Consider the following 22645-nt stretch of genomic DNA (forward strand, 5'->3'; position numbering starts at 1 on the left):
TGGGTAATCCACCAGCTGGATATGGCAATGATTATTTCCTCCCCGTGATGTTTCCAGCAAATGACATCCAGTGCACATGGCTTTTTCCTCTGGGTGTAATAGTGATAATCCTCTGTTAGGGAATTGTGCAGCAGGTTGCCAAATAAACTCAGAGACGTTTATTATATTTACAGCAAACAAGATGGTCAGGAACATCCTGAGGTAAATCCAAATAGCATACAGAGCACACAGAAGAAAAAAGTGGGGAAAATGGGAAACACCCCCCCCCTTTACACCTACAAGAACCAATCATAGCATAGATTGCCTCATACAGGAGCCAGCACTCAACAACTGCTCTATTCTTGCTCATTGTACAATTTTACTGTTTCAATTTGGTTTAAACCAAATTGTTTCACAAGATCTTTGTTTTTGTATACTTAATGGTTTTGTCATGAGGTCAGCTAAATTATTTTCTGGTGGACAATAAATTATAATTTATAATATATAATAATAATAATTTATATATAATAAATATATATCTATTACATTTTCTTTTCCTGCTTCTCTAACAAGGCATACGCTCCTTGTAATATCTTTATTCCTACTCAGATGAACTATTGCAGGAACTGGATATGTCTAGTCTAACATAGAGAAGGATTAGGGATGACATCATAGCAGTCTTTAAATATCTGAGGGTCTGACACAGAAAAAAGGCGGTGGATCTATTGTCCAATGTGCCTGAGAGCAGGACAAGAAGGAGCAGAGGGAGACATATCAGAAAGGGATCCAACCTAGAATCAAGGAGAAATTTCCTTTCAGTGAGAATCAGTGGAAACTCTTTGCCTCTAGAACAGTGGTTCTCAACCTTCCTAATGCCGCGACCCTTTAATACAGTTCCTCATGTTGTGGTGACCCCCAACCATAAAATTATTCCTAAAACCATTGAAAATATGTGTTTTCCGATGGTCTTAGGCGACCCACAGGTTGAGAACCACTGTTTTAGAAGTTGTGGGTGATCCATCAATTGGGTTTTTAAAGAGGAGTTTGGACAGCCATTTGTCTGACCGGTACTATAGGATCTCCTGCTTGGAGAGTTGGTCTCTTCCAACTCTTCTTATGTAATTCTGTAAGAGCTTCATAAACATTTAGGACTCAGCACATTCCTAACCTTCACAAGGTATTTAGTGTCACATTTCACATGGCTCAGTTGCAAAGGTGGGTTGCTAGGAATAGAAAACGACTTGATAGCATTTAATCAGTGAAAACCTCCTACAAACACGTTAGAGACAGAACAAGCGTGTTCTTCTGCCCCCTATAGGGAGATGGCACTCACATATCAGTGACTAGAAAGCCCTTAATAGGCATACGTGGTTGAGCTTAAAGGAGTTAAAACCATCGAGTACAGCATTGCTAGAAAGGATGGGAGGAGAGGAACTTCTTCCGGCTCACTCATGGGAGGAAGCTGGAGTGCAGAGTGGCTTTTCTGCTCTTCCCAGGGTCGAAACACATCTGGCAGGTGAGTGGAGGGCAGATCGTAGGAGAAGCTGGGAGCAAGGAGGGCTGTTTGCTTTCTTCCCAGATGTGGAAGCAGAGAAGCAACTAGGCTGAAGCATATCAGCTGCTGCTACATGTTCCTTCCCTCCCCGAAGTTTGAGTCCTCTGGTGCTGCATGCTTTAACACTGGTAGCCACAATTTTCTGCTGGTGGGAAGATTTTAAAAAGTCTCCTTCAAGTTAAAATTAACAGCTTGCCTCCAAAAGTTGTGAGTTCTTCATCACCGAAGGATTTCAAGAGGAGACGGGACAGCAATTAATCAGGAACGATATAAAGTCTCCTGCCTGAGCAGGGATTGGACTAGACGACCTCCAAGGTCCCTCCCAACTCTGTTAATCTGTTATGGACCTGCTGTTTTCTTGACAACAATATCGGACTGATCTTCAACTGCTCTCTTCTGAGATTTTTTTTTATTATTATTGTTATTATTTCCATGTCTAGCCAACAAGCACAGTATTTCCTATTTGTGCCCATTTATGTATTAATCAGGTTCAACCGTGCTTAACCTAGCACTGTGTAATAAAAAAAAAAGCTATCAAGGACCTTTTGAGATGTTCAGTTGACTAAGTAGTCATCACTTATCACTTGTTCGCCTTTAAAGTTACTATGGCACTGTATAAGCAGTGACTGATGCCAGTCCCAATTGTGCTCAATAAGGGAGAACTACTTGATAGCAGTACTCCAGTATTTGAGGGGGGTCAACCAGGGGTGAAATGCTCCCAGTTCGGACTCGCTCGGTGCGAGTAGGTAGCGATGGCGGTGGGCAGTTTAGAGAACTGGTAGCAAAAATCCCTGCCCCCCCCCCATGCCAAGCTGAGCTGCCTGATCATCAGAGCCTTTTTTTTTCTTTTAAATGGCTCTGACAATCCAAGCTCTGCTGAGCCCAGCTGAGTTGCCTGCCAATCAGGCAACTCAGCTGGGATCGTCAGAGCCTTTTGAAACCATTTTTTTACATGGTTTTACATGTAAAAAATGGTTTAAAAGTAAAAAAAAAAAAATTGGCCACGCCCACCCAGTCACATTACCCTCCCCCAAGCCACGCCCACAGAACTGGTAGTAACAAATTTTAGATTTCACCATTTTCCATATTGGCTTTATGGCCAATATCTCCACTTGGGTCTCATCTGTCCAAGGGACAGTGTTCCAGAAGTCTTGTAATTTGTTCAGATGCAACTTTGCAAATCTAAGTGCTTCTGCCATATCCATTTTACAGAGAAGAGGCTTTCTCCTGTCAATCCTTCCAAACAAACCATACTCGTTCAGTCTTTTTCTAATTGTACTGTCATGAACTTTAACATTTAACATGCTAAATGAGGCCTGTAGAGCCTGAGATGTAATGCTTGGATTTTTTGCAATTTCCCTGAGCATTGCACTATCTGAACTTGGGGTTGATTTACTGGGACTTCCACTCCTGGGAAGATTGACAATTGCCTTCAATGTTTTCCACTTGTGAATGTGGAATGTAGAATGATGGAGTTTAAATTGTTTGGAAACAGTCTTATAACTCTTCCCAGATAACAGAATAACAGAGTTGAATGGGACCTTGGAAATCTTCTAGTCCAGCCAACCCTCTGCTCACTTAGGAAACCTATACCATTTCAGACAAACGGTTGTCCAATATCTTCTTAAAAACTTCCAGTGTTGGAGCATTCATATCCAAAAAGACTTGAGGCTGTAATTGCTGCCAAAGATGTTTCAACAAAATACTGAGTGAAGGGTCTGAATAGTTATGCCAAAGTGATGTTTCAGATTTTTCCTTTTAATAAATTTACAGACTTTTATAAACTTCTGTTTTCACTTAGTCATTATGGGGTACTGAGTGTCGATTAATGAGAAAAAAATGAATTTCAATAACTGTAGAATCAGGCTGCAGCATAACAAAATTGACAAAATGAAGTGGGTCTAAATACTTTCTGAATGTCCTGTAGAGTGCCAGAGACCAGGAAAGCCCTACAAATTCAGCTTTTATAGATGCAGTCACACGTGCTGATGTTAATTGATCAAGAACACTTGATCAGCAGCACTGGGCTTCTACTTAGCAACTTTCTTTTTGTTTAAAAAACTGATGACATGGGTGTAATATATCATATGTTGTTCATCTGGGGTTATATTTACCCATTTTTAAGAACTGCTAAGGACCAGTAGATGATTTCTACTATTTCGTGATGTGTAAAATCATAGAACTCAAAGAGGGTGTACTTTCTTTTTCACATAACTGTATTTGATGATAACCCTTTGCAGGGCTAAGAATTTGTGACTGACCCAAGTCAACAAGTGAATTTTATGATTGAATGGATAATGAAACTTGTATCCTGGTAGTCAAATGAGTCATAATTCATGTAAGATATTATTCTAGCATTGTGGCATGTTTGCTTTTTCATTGTAACGTATACTTCTTTTTCACATCTTCTGCAACCCTTTTACAAACAATAAAAGCTACATTTTCATTTGAATCTTACAGACAAAGAGGATGCCGATAAGACCACATTGGACAATTGAGAATAACAAGCAATACTGCAAAGCAGATTGAGGCAGAAATAAAAATATTCTCCATTTTCTTCAGAAAAACCACACAGTTCTTCTCCTTCCCCAGTAGGTGAAACAAAGGAAAGAAAATCAAGAAGTGATTTAGAGCTGGAAAAAGTAGAGTATGCGAAACTCAAATATACGTTACACAAAAAGGTCATTTTTCATTTCAGAAAAAGGGGGAAATATCTGGAAGTTAGTGGGGAGAAAAAGGTCAATTGGATAGTTACATAGGGCAGATAGTAATGCACGCCTTGCCCTGGAAGAAAGAAAAAGGGCTTAAATCGAAGCACCCCTAAATAAGGGATCACACATATTTTCGACCTTCTCAAGAACCCCAGTGGTGGGAAAGCTCCATAGATGTGCTTATTGTGAGAAAAGCAGTCTTCAAATCACAAGTGATTATGCAGGAGACAATCCACTCTGGAGACGAGCAGATACAAATGATCTGAATGTGGCAAAAGCTCAGATCACAACAGGTCAGTTTTGGTTCATGGAAGGACCCACACAGGAGAGAGGCTCTACAAGTGTTCCCAATGTAGTAAATGCTTTAGTGAAACTGGCAACTTGGTGATGCATCCAAGGACTCACAGCAGGGAGAAGCTGTATAACTGTTTAGATTGTGGGAAACGTTTCAGTGGACATTCCCACCTCGTGAGACACCTGAGGACTCACACAGGGGAGAAACCCTTTGAATGTCCTGATTGTGGGAAACGTTTCAGTCAGAATTCCACCCTGGTGGAACACCACAGGACTCACACAGGAGAGAAACCCTTTGAATGTTCCGATTGTGGCAAACGTTTCAGTTGGAATTCCAATTTGGTTCAACACCAGAGGACTCATACAGGAGAGAAACCCTTTGAATGTTTTGATTGTGGCAAATGTTTCAGTTCGAATTCCCATTTGGTTAAACACCAGAGGACTCACACAGGAGAGAAACCCTTTGAATGTCCTGACTGTGGGAAACGTTTCACTCGGAATTCCAGCCTGGTGTTACACCAGAGGACTCACACAGGAGAGAAACCCTTTGAATGTCCTGTTTGTGGGAAACGTTACAATCAGAATTCCCACCTGTTGGAGCACCAGAGGACTCACACAGGAGAGAAACGCTTTGAATGTCCAGATTGTGGGAAACGTTTCAGTCAGAATTCCAGCCTGGTGAAACACCAGAGGATTCACACAGGGGAGAAACCCTTTGAATGTTCTGATTGTGGGAAATGTTTCAGTCAGAATTCAAGCCTGGTTATACACCAGAGGACTCACACAGGGGAGAAACTCTTTGAATGTCCTATTTGTGGGAAAAATTTCAGTTTGAATTCCGGTTTGGTTAACCACCAGAGGACTCACTCAGGAGAGAAACCCTTTGAATGTCCTGTTTGTGGGAAACGTTTCAATCGGAATTCTAGCCTGGTGAGACACCAGAGGATTCACACAGGGGAGAAACCCTTTGAATGTCCTGATTGTGGGAAATGTTTCAGTCAGAATTCCAGCCTGGTGGACCACCACAGGACTCACACAGGGGAGAAACCCTTTGAATGTCCTGATTGTGGGAAACGTTTCAGTCATAATTCCAGCCTGGTGCAACACCACAGGACTCACACAGGAGAGAAACCCTTGGAATGTCCTATTTGTGGGAAACGTTTCAGTCATAATTCCAGCCTGGTGGAACACCATAGGACTCACACAGGAGAGAAACTCTTTGAATGTCCTATTTGTGGGAAAAATTTCAGTTTCAATTCCGGTTTGGTTAACCACCAGAGGACTCACTCAGGAGAGAAACCCTTTGAATGTCCTGTTTGTGGGAAACGTTTCAGTCGGAATTCTAGCCAGGTGAGACACCAGAGGACTCACACAGGGGAGAAACTCTTTGAATGTCCTGATTGTGGGAAACGTTTCAGTCGGAATTCCAGCCTGGTGATACACCAGAGGACTCACACAGGAGAGAAACCCTTTGAATGTCCTTTTTGTGAGAAAAAATTCAGTGAGAATTCCAAATTGGTGAAACACCAGAGGACTCACAGATGAGAAACGATATGAATGTCTAGATTGTGGAAAAAGGTTCAGTCGGAATTCTGATCTACTGATCAGTGGTGAAATTCAATTTTTTTTACTACTGGTTCTGTGGGTGTAGCTTGGTGGGCATGGCTTGGTGGGCGTCACAGGGGAAGGATACTGCAAGGATATTGCAAAATCTCCATTCTGGGACTATCCAGAGTTGGGATCTGCTGGTTCTCCGAACTACTCAAAATTTCTGCTTCCGGTTCTCCAGAACCTGTCAGAACCTACTATTGATACACTAGAGGACTTATACAGAAGTGAAGCCATACAAGTGTCCAGAGTGTGGGAAAAGTTTCAGTCTGAATTCCAACCTGGTGATACACTAGAGAACTCACATAGGAGAAAAACCCTTTCTATGTCTGGATTGTGCAAAAACTCACCAATTTAACCATACAGATGACCTATAAGTAATGTAGGTTTACACACAGGAGAAAAAGTCAAGGACATCCACATTAGGCAAAAGTTGGTGAGTTTAGAGAAGGCTTAAATTTCATTTCTGATCTGTCAATGGAAGTCTAGGTGAGAAATTGACTATTTAAGTTCCGGCCTGATTCATTTTACTGAAATATATCTCTGAAGTAGACTGTAATTGGAGAGAAAAAATGGAAAATATTAATTTGAAAAAGGTGTACTCCCTGGGTTTTTTTTATCAAGCATTTCCCTCTCCACAGGATCCTTCCAAGCTTTGCCCTCTCCCACAGGGTCTCTATAGGCATTTCCCTCCCCAGGACCCCCACAGGTGTTTCCTTTCACATAAGGTCCCCACAGGTGTTTCCTTCTCCACAGAGTCCCCACAGGCCTTTTCCCCACCCACAGGGTCCCCAAAGGCTTTTTCCCTCTCCTGCTCTGTCCCCGCAGTCCTTAGGCCTGACTCCCACCCCACCAGGCCTCACAGCTTCCTCCTCTCCTTTGAAGATCTCTGACCATCAAGTTGGTGAAGAAAGCCAGGACACGCATCCCAGGGCCGGATGGCTATGTCCTGGATGCAGCCGTTATTTTCAATGTGCCCGGGATTCAACCCTGGGCCATGTGATGGACTTGTGGAAGCAGCTGCCATTTTGTCACACCTCCCCCAGGGCCAAAATGGCGGCTGCTTCTGAGTCATTGTTGCGTGGGAGAGGGAGAAACTGCTCTGTTTCGCTTCCTTAACACTGTGCAAACTGCATTATGGGATTGTGGGTGCACTGAAAATGAGGGCTGCCTCCAGGAGGAATATTGAGTTGAGGAGAAAAGGGATTGTGGCTTTGATGACAGGATCTAAAAGTTTTATTAGCAACTCCTGCTGTGATCTCATTTTCTTGGAGGTGCCTGCTTGTTTCCCTTTGATGGCTGCTGGGTGATAGCAGCACTCTGACATTTCTATTGTATCCCCTTGGTTGGTGGCGATATGAGGAACAAGTTGAACAGTGGAAAATCTTTCATTTTTAATAATGCATTGTGTAATGTAAGAAGTAGCAATATCTTTTGGCAAGGAAAAAATCGGGTGGCCTCAATGTTGCTATGAATGTTAGGGCAAGGCAAGGCACTCGGAATGGCCTCAAACTGCCAGATGTGCAGTAAATAATAATAAAACTAATAAAATTGTAACAGAAAGCCCTTTTCTCAATTCTTCTTCAGTGGGGAGTTCTCCACACATACATTGGGTTTCTAACACTACAATTGTTAATCTATCTGTAATCTGTCTCTTTTGCATTCTGCACTTCTATAACCAATCTGTTTTTTTCAGCTTCATTTCCCTCCTCATTATAAATTTAAATTTTCAGTTTCGGTAGAACCTCAATCCAGCCACTCTGCGCCTGATGTGAGCTGTAATTAGGCTTCTGCCTCTTAATTTGTTGCATTCCTATTTACCTCAGTCCTAAATTCTATGAAAGAATGACATTTCTTTATGCAGAGTTAAAAAATTAGAATGGCTAAACTGGATCTGTTTTGATTGGCCTTCTTCTCAGATTCAGCGATGGTCTTCTCCAGCATTGCCAGTCTGAGAGGTCAAAAATAGGACATTTCAAACTGGACAACTAAGGTTTCCTTTGTAACTTTACAACCCATAAAGCAGCCATTGGTTGTGCCAGTGAGTTTGTAGCTTTTGAAAATCATACAATTACAGAGGGTCTGTCTGACTTCCTTGATGATTCTTCCAGTTCTGAACTGGATCCAACAGACATTATGAACGTTGAGGTTCTCGTGGATAGAAACGGAGCCAATAGATGAAATAGCCACTATCACCATTCATCCTTTATTAAATCTGCATTAAAATGGCAGTGCAGGATACAGCTCTAAAAACATGAACTTGGTGTTCAATCAGCCTTGTGCTTGGGTGGAATATTCAAATTTTCCTTTTTGTTTTTTTTACAAATATTTCTTTTGAAACATTTCTTCTACCATATACAGAAAATCAACCCCTCTTTTTTACACCACATTTTCTAGGCCTTGCTGCATATTGTTCTCGCTCTCTGACCTAATGGAGACTTCCATGCAGGCAGATTTACAGAAGCACATGGCATTTTTTCAGATATAAAATTTCCTCCTTCAGGAATGAATTGGCGCTGTGGGTGCTCTTGGATGCAGCCCTGGCCAGCAGGAATGAAGCTGGCTCCCTTGGAGTGTCTGGCCTTATGGTGCTGCCATGTCCTAAATCCTTGGGCACTACAGGAAATCAGTCAAAGTTTTGCGATTGTGGGAAAGACCCTACACGCGGAAGAATGGAATATTTTGGGGAATATTAAGAGGCAGAATATTATATTTCCCTAAAGGAGAAATGGAGAAACATGCTTTTAAACAAAGAAAGCAGTCTTTCTAATAGACCCCAGCAGATATTTTGTGTCCATTAAGAAAGATTGGGCCAGCCAATTCACAAGTAACAGACCTTCATCTCCAGCGATGGCATTAACATTTACATTCTCCACCACCCAAATTCTAAGAACAGGAGTTTGTAGAGATTCTCAGTCACCCAGGTCATGGTTGTCCCAAAGGTCTTTTTCAGGGGGCAACTGGCCTTTCTTGTTTGTTTTTTTGAAGATGTTTCACTTTTCATCCAAGAAGCTTCTTCAACTCTGACAGGATTCCATTTCCCACTATCCTGTCAGAGCTGAAGAAGCTTCTTGGATGAGAAGGGAAACATCTTCAAAAGAAAACAAAAAAGAAAGCCCAGTTGCTTTCTGAAAAAGGACCTTTGGGACATCTAAAGCCAGGACATTAAATCTAATTTAATTTAATGTCGCATTTCTATGCCGCCCAACTCCCAAGGTACTCTGGGCGGCTTACAGCAAAAATAATGGAAACAATGAACATAGAAAAATTATTAAAAAACATTATAAAAACATTTTAAAAACATTAAAAGCCCATGCACACCGTTCATGGCCGGATCTCGCAAGATTGCATCCACGAGATCAACGGCCCCAGGCCTGCCAGAAGAGCCACAACTTCACTGCTTTCCGGAAGGCCAATAGGGTGGGGATAGTCCGGATCTCAGGAGATAACTTGTTCTACAGAGCTGGAGCAGCCACAGAGAAGGCCCTCCCCCACGGGCCCGCCAGCCGGCATTATTTAGCTGATGGGACCTGGAGGAGACCAACTCTGTGGGATCTTACCGGTCACTGGGAGCTATGATATCGAAGATAATCTGGCCCTGAGCCATGTAGGGCTTTAAAAGTAATATCCAACACCTTGAATTGTGCCTGGAGACCAATAGGGAGCCAGTGCAGCTCGTGGAGAATTGGTGTAATGTGGGTGTATCTAGGTGACATGACCTTTTAGGACATGATAGGATTAACCCACCACCATTAGAATAGCAAAACAGAGCTTACTACATTGCAAAATCCCAGCAGCATCACAGAAACATAGGTTTTGCCAAAGGTGCCTGCCTCGGAAAAAATCAAGGTGGAAATCTACCTCCTCGATTGGTAGGACATTGGGAAGGTTGCTCAGAGTAATTCTTTAGGCTCTGCAAGAATGAAGATAAAAAGATACTACAGGTAATCCATGACATATAACCACAATTGAGGTGGACTGACACAGAAAGGGGGGGAAGCCTATTATTCAAAGCTCCTGAGAGGAGCAGAGGGAGACACATCAGAAAGGGCTCCAACCTAGAATCAAGGAGAAATTTCCTTTCAGTGAGAATCAGTGGAAACTCTTCGCCTCTAGAAGTTGTGGGTGCTCCATCAATGGGGTTTTTAAAGAGGAGATTGGACAGCCATTTGTCTGGACCGGTACTACAGGATCTCCTGCTTGGAGAGTTGGTCTCTTCCAACTCTTCTTATGTAATTCTGTAAGAGCTTCATAAACATTTAGGACTCAGCACATTCCTAACCTTCACAAGGTATTTAGTGTCACATTTCACATGGCTCAGTTGCAAAGGTGGGTTGCTAGGAATAGAAAACGACTTGATAGCATTTAATCAGTGAAAACCTCCTACAAACACATTAGAGACAGAACAAGCGTGTTCTTCTGCCCCCTATAGGGAGATGGCACTCACATATCAGTGACTAGAAAGCCCTTAATAGGCATACGTGGTTGAGCTTAAAGGAGTTAAAACCATCGAGTACAGCATTGCTAGAAAGGATGGGAGGAGAGGAACTTCTTCCGGCTCACTCATGGGAGGAAGCTGGAGTGCAGAGTGGTTTTTCTGCTCTTCCCAGGGTCGAAACACATCTGGCAGGTGAGTGGAGGGCAGATCGTAGGAGAAGCTGGGAGCAAGGAGGGCTGTTTGCTTTCTTCCCAGATGTGGAAGCAGAGAAGCAACTAGGCTGAAGTATATCAGCTGCTGCTACATGTTCCTTCCCTCCCCGAAGTTTGAGTCCTCTGGTGCTGCATGCTTTAACACTGGTGGCCGCAATTTTCTGCTGGTGGGAAGATTTTAAAAAGTCTCCTTCAAGTTAAAATTAACAGCTTGCCTCCAAAAGCTGTGAGTTCTTCATCACTGAAGGATTTCAAGAGGAGATGGGACAGTATTTTCTGCCCTTATTTGGAGCTGAGGACTTCCATGAGCAAAACTGGTGCTTCAAACTCTGCTGAGGTATCATTTCATCAGTTAAAGCCCCACATCTATCAATTACCTCAGAAGGTTTGACTTGAACCATTTTGGGACCCTTTTCAGACTTGAAACACATGGATTTTCTCCATATATATACATTTGTATTTGTATTTCTCTGTACATGTATACATATATCTCCAAGCGTATAATCTATTCCCATTTCCAAATATGCAGCCATGTGAATGAGAAAGTATACCCTGTTTTGACTTCTATGGTTTTGCATATCAGTAAAAATCATCTGGTCCTTAGAAATCTTAAAAGTAGGTAAATATAACCTCACATGAACAGCAACACATGAACATATTACATCATGTCATCATGTATTTTACAAAAAGAAAGCCAAAACAGAGAAGCCGTTTGTGAGAAACGGCTATTGGATAGATGGGGTCTCACATTTGACTTTTGAATCAAAATCATATGAAGTATTAACCCTTTATAAAGCCTTAGTGTGAACATACTTGGGGTACTTTTTTGGTCATCAAATTACAAAAAGGATGTTGAGATTTAGAAAAAGTACAAAGAAGAGCAACTAAGTTGATTAAAGGCCTGGAGACTAAAACATGAAGAACAATTGTAGGATTTGGGTTTGGCTGCTTTAAAAAAAAGGACTAGAGGGGACATGATAGCAGTAGTGGGCAACTTTCGTCCGGTCTCCAACCTTCGCTTTTTGGTGAAGGTTGTTGAGAGTGTGGTGGTACGTCAGTTTCTGGTGGCCCTGGATGAAGCAGATTACCTAGACCCGTGCCAATCGGGTTACAGGCCCGGTTACAGCACGGAGACGGCATTGGTCGCACTGGTGGATGCTCTCTGGAGGGCTCGGGACAGGGGTCATTCCTCGGTCCTGGTCCTATTAGATCTCTCGGCAGCTTTTGATACCATCGACCATATTATCATGCTGCGACGCCTTGAGGGGTTGGGAGTGGGCGGCACCATTTTACGATGGTTCGCCTCCTACCTCTCGGGTCATAGGCAAGCGTTGTTAGCAGGGGGGCAGAGGTTGGCCATGAGGCTCCTCACTTGTGGGGTGCCCCAGGGGTCGGTCCTCTCACCCCTTCTGTTCAACATTTACATGAAGCTGCTGGGAGAGATCATCTGTGGTTTTGGGGTGGGGTATCAGTATGCTGATGATACCCAGCTTTTTATATCCACCCCGAACCAGCCCAGTGATGCCCTCGATGTGATGTCCCGGTGCCTGGAAGCGGTACGGATCTGGATGGGGAGTAACAGGCTTCAACACAACCCAGCCAAGACCGAGTGGCTGTGGATACCGGCATCTCGGGCCGAGCGAGAAGTTCCAACGCTGTCTATTGGGGGCGAGGTGTTGCCCCCCCATAGACAGGGCGCGCAACTTGGGTGTCCTCTTGGATTCACGGCTGAGTTTGGAGGGTCATATCACGGCCGTGACCAGGGGGGCGTTTGCCCAGGTTCGCCTGGTGTGCTAGTTGCGCCCACACTTGGACCGAGATGCCCTACACACAGTCACTCATGTGCTAGTCACCTCCCGGATCAACTACTGCAATGCTCTACCTGGGGCTGCCCATTAAGACCACCCAGAGGCTTCAGCTGGTACAGAATGTGGCCGCGCGGGTTGTTGCGGGAGGGACCCAATACTCCCATATTACACCTCTCCTCTGCGGATTGCATTGGTTGCCGGTTGCCTTCCGGGTGAGAGTCAAGGTGCTGATGTTAACCTATAAAGCCCTTCATGGCTTAGGCCCAGGCTATTTGTCGGACCACCTGCAATCAGCATCAACTTCCCATCGCCTGGTGCGCTCTCACAGAGAGGGCCTACTCAGGGTGCTGTCGGCTAGCGATCTCCAGGAGTATAGAGCTTTCTCTGAGCGCACCCATTCTTTGGAATCGACTTCCCTTGGGGCTCCGGTTGGCTCTTGACCTTCGCACCTTCCGCAGTGAATTGAAAACCTGGCTATTTATGTCCCCCAGGCTGGACTGATGGGGTAGTGTATTTTAAAATTTTTTAAACTTTTCATATTTTTGTGCATATTTGTTGATTTTAACAGTTGCTTGGTCGATTGTTGTTGTGAGCCGCCCTGAGTCCTTGGAGATAGGGCGGCATACAAATTTAATAAATAAAAAATAAAATAAAGTACTTCAGTATTTGAGGGGGGGTCAACTTATTTTCCAAACCATCTGAAGGCAGGGCAAGACCCGATGGAAACTAATCAAGGAGAGAAGCAACCTGGAATTAAGGAGAATCTTCTTAACTGTAAGAATAATTAACCTGTAGGACAGCTTGCCTTCAGACATTGTGGGTGCTTCATCACTAGAAATGTTGAAGAAGACACTGGACAGTCACTTGTCTGAAATTGTATAGCATCTGCTGCTTGAGCAGAGGGCTGGACTAGAACACCTCCAAGGTCCTTTCCAGGTCTATTCTGATTCTGAATGCTTTAGGATAGAGAGGAATTCATAGACAACTCAGTGACTGCAAAGCGGCCAGGTCCTGTGGTTGCAAAACAAACCCAAATAGTCACCCCTTCGTCACTGTGTTTGATGATTGGTATGAGATGTTTGTGTTGATATGTTTGGTTTTCATCAAAATGGCACTGTGCTTTATGGCCAATATCTCCACTTGGGTCTCATCTGTCCAAGGGACAGTGTTCCAGAAGTCGTGTAATTTGTTCAGATGCAACTTTGCAAATCTAAGTGCTTCTGCCATATCCATTTTACAGAGAAGAGGCTTTCTCCTGTCAATCCAAACAAACCATACTCGTTCAGTCTTTTTCTAATTGTACTGTCATGAACTTTAACATTTAACATGCTAAATGAGGCCTGTAGAGCCTGAGATGTAATGCTTGGATTTTTTGTAATTTCTCTGAGCATTGCACTATCTGAACTTGGGTTGATTTGCTGGGACTTCCACTCCTGGGAAGATTGACAATTGCCTTCAATGTTTTCCACTTGTGAATGTGGAATGTAGAATGATGGAGTTTAAATTGTTGGGAAACAGTCTTATAACTCTCCCCAGATAACAGAATAACAGAGTTGAATGGGACCTTGGAAATCTTCTAGTCCAGCCCACCCTCTGCTCAGTTTGTTTGTTTGTTTGTTTGTTTGTTTGTTTGTTTGTTTGTTTATTTATTTATTTATTTATTTATTTATTTATTTATTTATTTATTTATTTATTTATTTATTTATTTATTATTTTTTTTATTTTATTTCTATACCGTCCTTCTCCCGAAGGACTCAGGGCGGTGTACAGCCTAATTAAAAACACAAAGACAGACAAAATTTAAAAATAATTAAAATTATTAAATAATAGGCCCAATTTATAAAACCCGAAATTTAAAATCCCACTTAAAACCAATTAAAATCTTTACATTGATAGCCCAGCCTGGCGGAACAACATGGTTTTGAGGGCACAGCGAAATATACGGAGATCAGAGATTTTACGAATTTCTGGGGGCAGTTCATTCCAAAGGGCAGGGGCTCCCCCAGAGAAGGCCCTTCCCCTGGGTGTCACCAGCCGACATAATTTGGCCAATGGCACCCTGAGGGGACCCTCTCTGTGGGAGCGAACTGGCCGGTAGGAAGCTACTGGTGGCAGAAGACGGTCCCGAAGGTATCCAGGTCCAATGCCATGGAGCGCTTTAAAGGTGGTAACCAACACCTTGAATCGCACGCGGAAGACCACTGGGAGCCAGTGCAGCTCGCGCAGGAGGGGTGTCACGTGGACACAACGAGTTGCACCCATAACCACCTGCGCAGCCGCATTCTGGACCAGTTGGTTAGGAAACCTATACCATTTCAGATAAATGGTTGTCCAATATCTTCTTAAAAACTTCCAGTGTTGGAGCATTCATATCCAAAAAGACTTGAGGCTGTAATTGCTGCCAAAGATGTTTCAACAAAATACTGAGTGAAGGGTCTGAATAGTTATGCCAAAGTGATGTTTCAGATTTTTCCTTTTAATAAATTTACAGATTTTTATAAACTTCTGTTTTCACTTAGTCATTATGGGGTACTGAGTGTTGATTAATGAGAAAAAGATGAATTTCAATAACTGTAGAATCAGGCTGCAGCATAACAAAATTGACAAAATGAAGTGGGTCTAAATACTTTCTGAATGTCCTGTAGAGTGCCAGAGACCAGGAAAGTCCTACAAGTTCAGCTTTTACAGATGCAGTCACACGTGCTGATGTTAATTGATCAAGAACATTTGATTAGCAGCACTGGGCTTCTACTTAGCAGCTTTGTTTTTGTTTAAAAAACTGATGACATGGGTGTAATATATGTTGTTCATCTGAGGTTATATTTACCCATTTTTAAGAACTGCTAAGGACCAGATGATTTCTACTATGTCGTGATGTGTAAAATCATAGCTTGTTTGGGCTGCCCGGGAGGTGACTGGAGACTGGATCCAAGCAATTATCAACTCTTCTTTGAGGGAGGGGGTATTCCCCACCTCGCTTAAGGAGGCGGTGGTTCGACCCCTCCTCAAGAAGCCTGCCCTGGATCCAGACTCACTTAACAACTATCGGCCTATCTCCAACCTTCGCTTTATTGCGAAGATTGTTGAGACCATGGTGGCACAAAAGCTCCCACAGTTCCTGGAGGAAACGGAGTATCTAGACCCGTACCAATCGGGTTTCCGGTGTGGGCACAGCACGGAAACGGCATTGGTTGCCCTGGTGAATGATCTCTGGCAGGCCTGGGATGGAGGTTGTTCTTCCATCCTGGTCATACTTGAGCTCTCAGTGGCCTTTGATACCATCGACCATGGTATCCTACTGCAGCGACTTGGGGGGTTGGGGGTAGGAGGCACTGTTTTAAAGTGGTTCTCCTCCTACCTCTCAGGTCGCTCGCAGTTTGTATGGACGGGGGGGACAGAGGTCCACCCCGAGGCCCCTAACTTGTGGGGTGCCTCAGGGGTTGGTTCTCTCCCCCCTACTCTTTAACATCTATATGAAGCCGCTGGGTGAGATCATTCGTGGTTTCGGGGTGAGGTATCATCAATATGTTGATGATACTTAATTATATATCTCCACCCTGGGCCACCCCGGAGATGCCCTTTCTGTGATGTCCCGATGCCTGGAGGCGGTGCGGGCCTGGATGGGCAGGAACAGACTCAGACTCAATCCTTCCAAGACTGAGTGGCTGTGGATGCCGGCATCCCGTGTTCTAGAGGTCCCGTCACTTTTGATGGCGGGGGGAGATACTCGCCCTCTGTTGAAAGGGCCCGCAACTTGGGTGTCCTCCTGGATTCCCAGCTGTCCCTAGAAGACCATTTGACAGCCGTGACAGGGGGGCTTTTGCACAGGTGCACCCGGTGCGCCAGTTGCGCCCTTTTCTAGACCGTGATGCCCTGGTTACTTCCCGCTTGGATTACTGCAACTCTCTCTACATGGGGCTGCCCTTGAGGGGCACCCGGAAGTTCCAGCTGGTCCAGAATGTGGCCGCGCGGGTTGTTACGGGAGCCCCTCATTACTCCCATGTAACACCTCTCCTGCGCGAGCTGCACTGGCTACTGCTGGTCCTCCATATCTGCTTCAAGGTGCTGGTATTGACCTATAAAGCTCTACATGGCTTAGGTCCAGGATATTTGCACGACCATCTCCTGCCTGCTTCCTACCGTCCTGTCCGCTCCCATAGGGTTGCTCTCGTCAGGGTACCGTCGACCAGGCAATGCCGTCTGGTGACACCCAGGAGTAGCTTTCTCCATGAGTGCCCCTACACTCTGGAACGAACTACCCACCGAGCTCCGGACAGCCCCGGATCTCTGCTCCTTCCGTCAAGGCCTGAAGACTTGGTTATTCCAACGAATGAGCTGATTCTGATCCTTGGGTTTTTGTTATTTATTATTTTAATCTGGTTTTAGTGGGTTGTCATTATTGTATGTTTTTAACCTGTGTTCACCACCCTGAGTTTTACAGAATATAAATTCTGTAAAAAACAAAAAACAAAAAAATGGAACTTGGATCCCAGTAGTCAAATGAGTCATAATTCATGTAAGATATTATTCTAGCATTGTGGCATGTTTGCTTTTTCATTGTAACATATACTTCTTTTTCACATCTTCTGCAACCCTTTCACAAACAATAAAAGCTACATTTTCATTTGAATCTTACAGACAAAGAGGATGCCGATAAGACCACATTGGACAATTGAGAATAACAAGCAACACTGCAAAGCAGATTGAGGCAGAAATAAAAATATTCTCCATTTTCTTCAGAAAAACCACACAGTTCTTCTCTTTCCCCAGTAGGTGAAACAAAGGAAAGAAAATCAAGTGGGAAAGCTCCATAGATGTGCTTATTGTGAGAAAAGCAGTCTTCAAATCACAAGTGATTATGCAGGAGACAATCCACTCTGGAGACGAGCAGATACAAATGATCTGAATGTGGCATAACCTCAGGTCAGTTTTGGTTCATGGAAGGACCCACACAGGAGAGATGACCTACAAGTGCTCCCAATGTAGTAAATGCTTTAGCGAAACTGGCAACTTGGTGATGCATCTGAGGACTCACAGCAGGGAGAAGCCGTATAACTGTCCAGATTGTGGGAAACGTTTCATTGGAAATTCCCACCTCGTGAGACACCTGAGGACTCACACAGGAGAGAAACCCTTTGAATGTCTTGTTTGTGGGAAATGTTTCAATCAGAATTCCCACCTGTTGGAACACCAGAGGACACACACAGGAGAGAAACCCTTTGAATGTTCTGATTGTGGCAAACATTTCAGTTTGAATTCCAATTTGGTTCAACACCAGAGGACTCATACAGGAGAGAAACCCTTTGGATGTTCTGATTGTGGCAAATGTTTCAGTTCAAATTCCCATTTGGTTAAACACCAGAGGACTCACACAGGAGAGAAACCCTTTGAATGTCCTGATTGTGGGAAATGTTTCACTCGGAATTCCAGCCTGGTGATACACCAGAGGACTCACACAGGAGAGAAACCCTTTGAATGTCCCATTTGTGGGAAAAGTTTCATTGCAAATTCCCACCTGTTGGAGCACCAGAGGATTCACACAGGAGAGAAACGCTGTGAATGTCCAGATTGTGGGAAACGTTTCAGTCAGAATTCCAGCCTGGTGAAACACCAGAGGACTCACACAGGGGAGAAACCCTTTGAATGTCCTGATTGTGGGAAAGGTTTCAGTCAGAATTCAAGCCTGGTGATTCATCAGAGGACTCACACAGGAGAGAAACCCTTTGAATGTTCTGATTGTGGCAAACGTTTCAGTTGGAATTCCAATTTGGTTCAACACCAGAGGACTCACACAGGAGAAAAACCCTTTGAATGTCCTATTTGTGGGAAACGATTCCGTCAGAATTCCAGCCTGGTGAAACACCAGAGGACTCACACAGGAGAGAAACCCTTTGAATGTTCTGATTGTGGCAAGCGTTTCATTTGGAATTCTGAGCTGGTGGAACACCAAAGGACTCATACAGGGGAGAAACGTTTCAGTCAGAATTCCAGCCTGGTGGAACACCACAGGATTCACACAGGGGAGAAACCCTTTGAATGTCCTGATTGTGGGAAACGTTTCAATCAGAATTCTAGCCTGGTGGAACACCACAGGACTCACACAGGAGAGAAACCCTTTGAATGTCCTGTTTGTGGGAAATGTTTCAGTCAGAACTCCAGCCTGGTGGAACACCACAGGACTCACACAGGGGAGAAACCCTTTGAATGTCCTGATTGTGGGAAAAGTTTCAGTCGGAACTCCAGCCTGGTGAAACACCACAGGACTCACACAGGAGAGAAACCCTTTGAATGTCCTGTTTGTGGGAAACGTTTCAGTCAGAATTCCAGCCTGGTGGAACACCACAGGACTCACACAGGGGAGAAACCTTTTGAATGTCCTGATTGTGGGAAAAGTTTCAGTCGGAATTCCAGCCTAGTGATACACCAAAGGACTCACACAGGAGAGAAACCCTTTGAATGTCCTGTTTGTGGGAAAAAATTCAGTGAGAATTCCAAACTGGGGAAACACCAGAGGACTCACACAAGGGAAACGATATGAATGTCTACTGTAGATTGTGGAAAAAGGTGGTGAAATTCAATTTTTTTTAGTACCGGTTCTGTGGGTGTGGCTTGGTGGGCATGGCATGGTGGGCATCAAAGGGGAAGGATACTGCAAGGATATTGCAAAATTTCCATTCTGGGACCAGCCAGAGTTGGGATTTGCTGGTTCTCCGAACTACTCAAAATTTCTGCTTCTGGTTCTCCAGAACCTGTCAGAACCTGCTATTGATACACCAGAGGATTTATACAGAAGTGAAGCCATACGAGTGTCCAGAGTGTGGGAAAAAAATCCTTTGAATATCTGAATTGTGCGAAAAGTCACCAATTTAACCATACAAATGACCTATAAGTAATGTAGGTTTACACACAGGAGAAAAAGTCAAGGACATCCACATTAGGCAAAAGTTGATGAGTTTAGAGAAGGCTTAAATTTCATTTCTGATCTGTCAATGGAAGTGTAGGTGAGAAATTGACTATTTAAGTTCCGGCCTGATTCATTTTACTGAAATAGATCTCTGAAGTAGATTGTAATTGGAGAGAAAAAATGGAAAATATTAATTTGAAAAAGGTGTACTATCTGGGTTTTTTTTATCAAGCATTTTCCTCTCCACAGGATCCTTCCAAGCTTTGCCCTCTCCCACAGGGTCCCTATAGACATTTCCCTCCCCAGGACCCCCACAGGTGTTTTCTTTCACATAGGGTCCCCACAGGTGTTTCCTTCTCCACAGAGTCCCCACAGGCCTTTTCCCCACCCACAGGGTCCCCAAAGGCTTTTTTCCTCTCTTGCTCTGTCCCTGCAGTCCTTAGGCCTGACTCCCACCACCAGGCCTCACAGCTTCCTCCATACCCTATGAAGATCTCTGACCATCAAGTTGGTGAGGAAGGCCAGGACATGCATCCCAGGGCCGGATGGCTATGTCCTGGAAGCAGCCGTTATTTTCAGTGTGCCCGGGATTCAACCCTGGGCCATGTGATGGACTTGTGGAAGCAGCTGCCATTTTGTCACACCTCCCCCAGGGCCAAAATGGCGGCTGCTTCTGAGTCGTTGTGTGGGAGAGGGAGAAACTGCTCTGTTCCGCTTCCTTAACACTGTGCAAACTGCATTATGGGATTGTGGGTGCACTGAAAATGAGGGCTGCCTCCAGGAGGAATATTGAGTTGAGGAGAAAAGGGATTGTGGCTTTCAAGACAGGATCTCCATGTTTATTAGCAACTCCTGCTGTGATCTCATTTTCTTGGAGGTGCCTGCTTGTTTCCCTTTGATGGCTGCTGGGTGATAGCAGCACTCTGACATTTCTATTGTATCCCCTTTGGTGGTGGCAATGTGAGAAAAAAATTGAATGGTGGAAAATCTTTCATCTGTGATAATGCATTGTGTAATGTAAGAAGTATCAATATCTTTTGGCAAGGAAAAAATCGGGTGGCCTCAATGTTGCTATGAATGTTAGGGCAAGGCAAGGCACTCGGAATGGCCTCAAACTGCCAGATGTGCAGTGAATAATAATAAAACTAATAAAATTGTAACAGAAAGCCCTTTTCTCAATTCTTCTTCAGTGGGGAGTTCTCCACACATACATTGGGTTTCTAACACTCTACAATTGTTTATCTATCTGTAATCTGTCTCTTTTGCATTCTGCACTTCTATAACCAATCTGTCTTCTTCAGCTTCATTTCCCTCCTCATTATAAATTTAAATTTTCAGTTTCACTACTTCCTCAATCCAGCCACTCTGCCTCTGATGTGAGCTGTAATTAGGCTTCTGCCTCTTAATATGTTGCATTGCTATTTACCTCAGTCCTAAATTCTATGAAAGAATGACATTTCTTTATGCAGAGTTAAAAAAATAGAATGGCTAAACTGGATCTGTTTTGATTGGCCTTCTTCTCAGATTCAGGGTTGGTCTTCTCCAGCATTACCAGTCTGAGAGGTCAAAATTAGGACATTTCAAACTGGACAACTAAGGTTTTCTTTGTAACTTTACAACCCCTAAAGCAGCCATTGGTTGTGCCAGTGAGTTTGTAGCTTGTAGTTTGTGGGTGCTCTTGGATGCAGCCCTGGCCAGCAGGAATGAAGCTGGCTCCCTTGGAGTGTCTGGCCTCATGGTGCTGCCATGTCCTAAATCCTTGGGCACTACAGGAAATCAGTCAAAGTTTTGGGATTGTGGGAAAGACCCTACACGCGGAAGAATGAAATATTTTGGGGAATATTAAGAGGCAAAATATTATATTTCCCTAAACGACAAATGGAGAAACATGTCTTTAAACAAAGAAAGCAGTCTTTCTTAATAGACCCCAGCAGATATTTTGTGTCCATTAAGAAAGAGTGGGCCAGCCAATTCACAAGTAACAGACCTTCATCTCCAGCGATGGCATTAACATTTACATTCTCCACCACCCAAATTCTAAGAACAGGAGTTTGTAGAGATTCTCAGTCATCCAGGCCATGGTTGTCCCAAAGGTGCTTTTCCAGGAGGCAAAATTGTTTCTTTTGAAGATGTTTTACTTCTCATCCAAGAAGCTTCTTCAACTTTGACAGGATTCCATTTCCCACTATCCTGTCAGAGCTGAAGAAGCTTCTTGGATGAGAAGGGAAACCTCTTCAAAAGAAAACAAAAAAGAAAGCCCAGTTGCCTTCTGAAAAAGGACCTTTGGGACATCTAAGGCCAGAACATGACCTTTTAGGACATAATAGGGTTAACCCACCACCATTAGAATAGCAAAACAGCAAAACAAATCACTACATTGCAAAATCCCAGCAGCATCAAAGAAACTATCAAGATCCATCCACTCATTCAACCAGTCGGGTCAGCTGCACTGGAACCACAGGCTGGTTCTGCTCATCAATAAACCTACCCCCTTTCTTAAACAGCCTCCATTTTATTCCCAGCTTGGAACTGGACCTGGAGTTTTATTCTAACAGGATGTAGAGCAGTTTTGTTCTCCACTGAGAATCACGCTAAAAAAAAAAGATCAGTAATCTCTAGATCAGCTTTTTACAAAGTAGTACCCTCCAAGGGTTTTGCTCAAGGTGCCTGCCTCGGAAAAAATCAAGGTGGAAATCTACCTCCTCGATTGGTAGGACATTGAGAAGATTGCTCAGAGCAATTCTTTAGGCTCTGCAAGAATGAAGATAAAAAGATACTACAGGTAATCCTTGACATATAACCACAATTGAGGTGGGCTGACAAAGAAAGGGGGGGGAGCCTATTATTCAAAGCTCCTGAGAGCAGGACAAGAAGGAGCAGAGGGAGACATATCAGAAAGGGCTTCAACCTAGAATCAAGGAGAAATTTCCTTTCAGTGAGAATCAGTGGAAACTCTTTGCCTCTAGAAGTTGTGGGTGCTCCATCAATGGGGTTTTTAAAGAGGAGATTGGACAGCCATTTGTCTGCACCGGTACTATAGGATCTCCTGCTTGGAGAGTTGGTCTATTCCAACTCTTCTTATGTAATTCTGTAAGAGCTTCATAAACATTTAGGACTCAGCACATTCCTTACTTTC

General features: G+C 43.8%; 2 protein-coding genes across 5 annotated transcripts; both read left to right on the top strand.

Annotated features, from left to right (window-relative positions):
- Nucleotides 1-1305: 1305 nt before the first annotated feature.
- LOC148115790 (uncharacterized) lies at nt 1306-7710 on the top strand. 3 transcript variants are annotated; one of them, XM_087884374.1, is made up of 2 exons: nt 1306-1495; nt 3995-7710. In XM_087884374.1, exon 2 carries the CDS (start codon nt 4633-4635, stop codon nt 6082-6084), a length of 1452 nt encoding a protein of 483 aa, XP_087740500.1. In that variant the 5' UTR covers nt 1306-1495; nt 3995-4632; the 3' UTR covers nt 6085-7710. The 3 variants fall into 3 exon arrangements, with proteins under 3 accessions (XP_087740500.1, XP_087740502.1, XP_087740501.1); XM_087884376.1 differs by lacking the exon at nt 1306-1495 and adding an exon at nt 1506-1741; XM_087884375.1 differs by lacking the exon at nt 1306-1495 and adding an exon at nt 2952-3872.
- A 2964-nt stretch (nt 7711-10674) lies between these two features.
- LOC117658040 (uncharacterized) lies at nt 10675-20675 on the top strand. 2 transcript variants are annotated; one of them, XM_087884333.1, is made up of 2 exons: nt 10675-10777; nt 17244-20675. In XM_087884333.1, exon 2 carries the CDS (start codon nt 17512-17514, stop codon nt 19141-19143), a length of 1632 nt encoding a protein of 543 aa, XP_087740459.1. In that variant the 5' UTR covers nt 10675-10777; nt 17244-17511; the 3' UTR covers nt 19144-20675. The 2 variants fall into 2 exon arrangements, with proteins under 2 accessions (XP_087740459.1, XP_087740460.1); XM_087884334.1 differs by lacking the exon at nt 10675-10777 and adding an exon at nt 16625-17121.
- Nucleotides 20676-22645: the final 1970 nt, after the last annotated feature.

Source organism: Pantherophis guttatus, chromosome 2 (genome assembly GCF_059756535.1).
Source record: "Pantherophis guttatus breed Tessera chromosome 2, ASM5975653v1, whole genome shotgun sequence".
NCBI lineage: Eukaryota > Metazoa > Chordata > Lepidosauria > Squamata > Colubridae > Pantherophis > Pantherophis guttatus.

Bases quoted from the DNA above. Each gene is read 5' to 3' on its own strand.
- LOC148115790 (XM_087884374.1), top strand. From the start codon at position 4,633: ATGCATCCAAGGACTCACAGCAGGGAGAAGCTGTATAACTGTTTAGAT.
- LOC117658040 (XM_087884333.1), top strand. From the start codon at position 17,512: ATGTGGCATAACCTCAGGTCAGTTTTGGTTCATGGAAGGACCCACACA.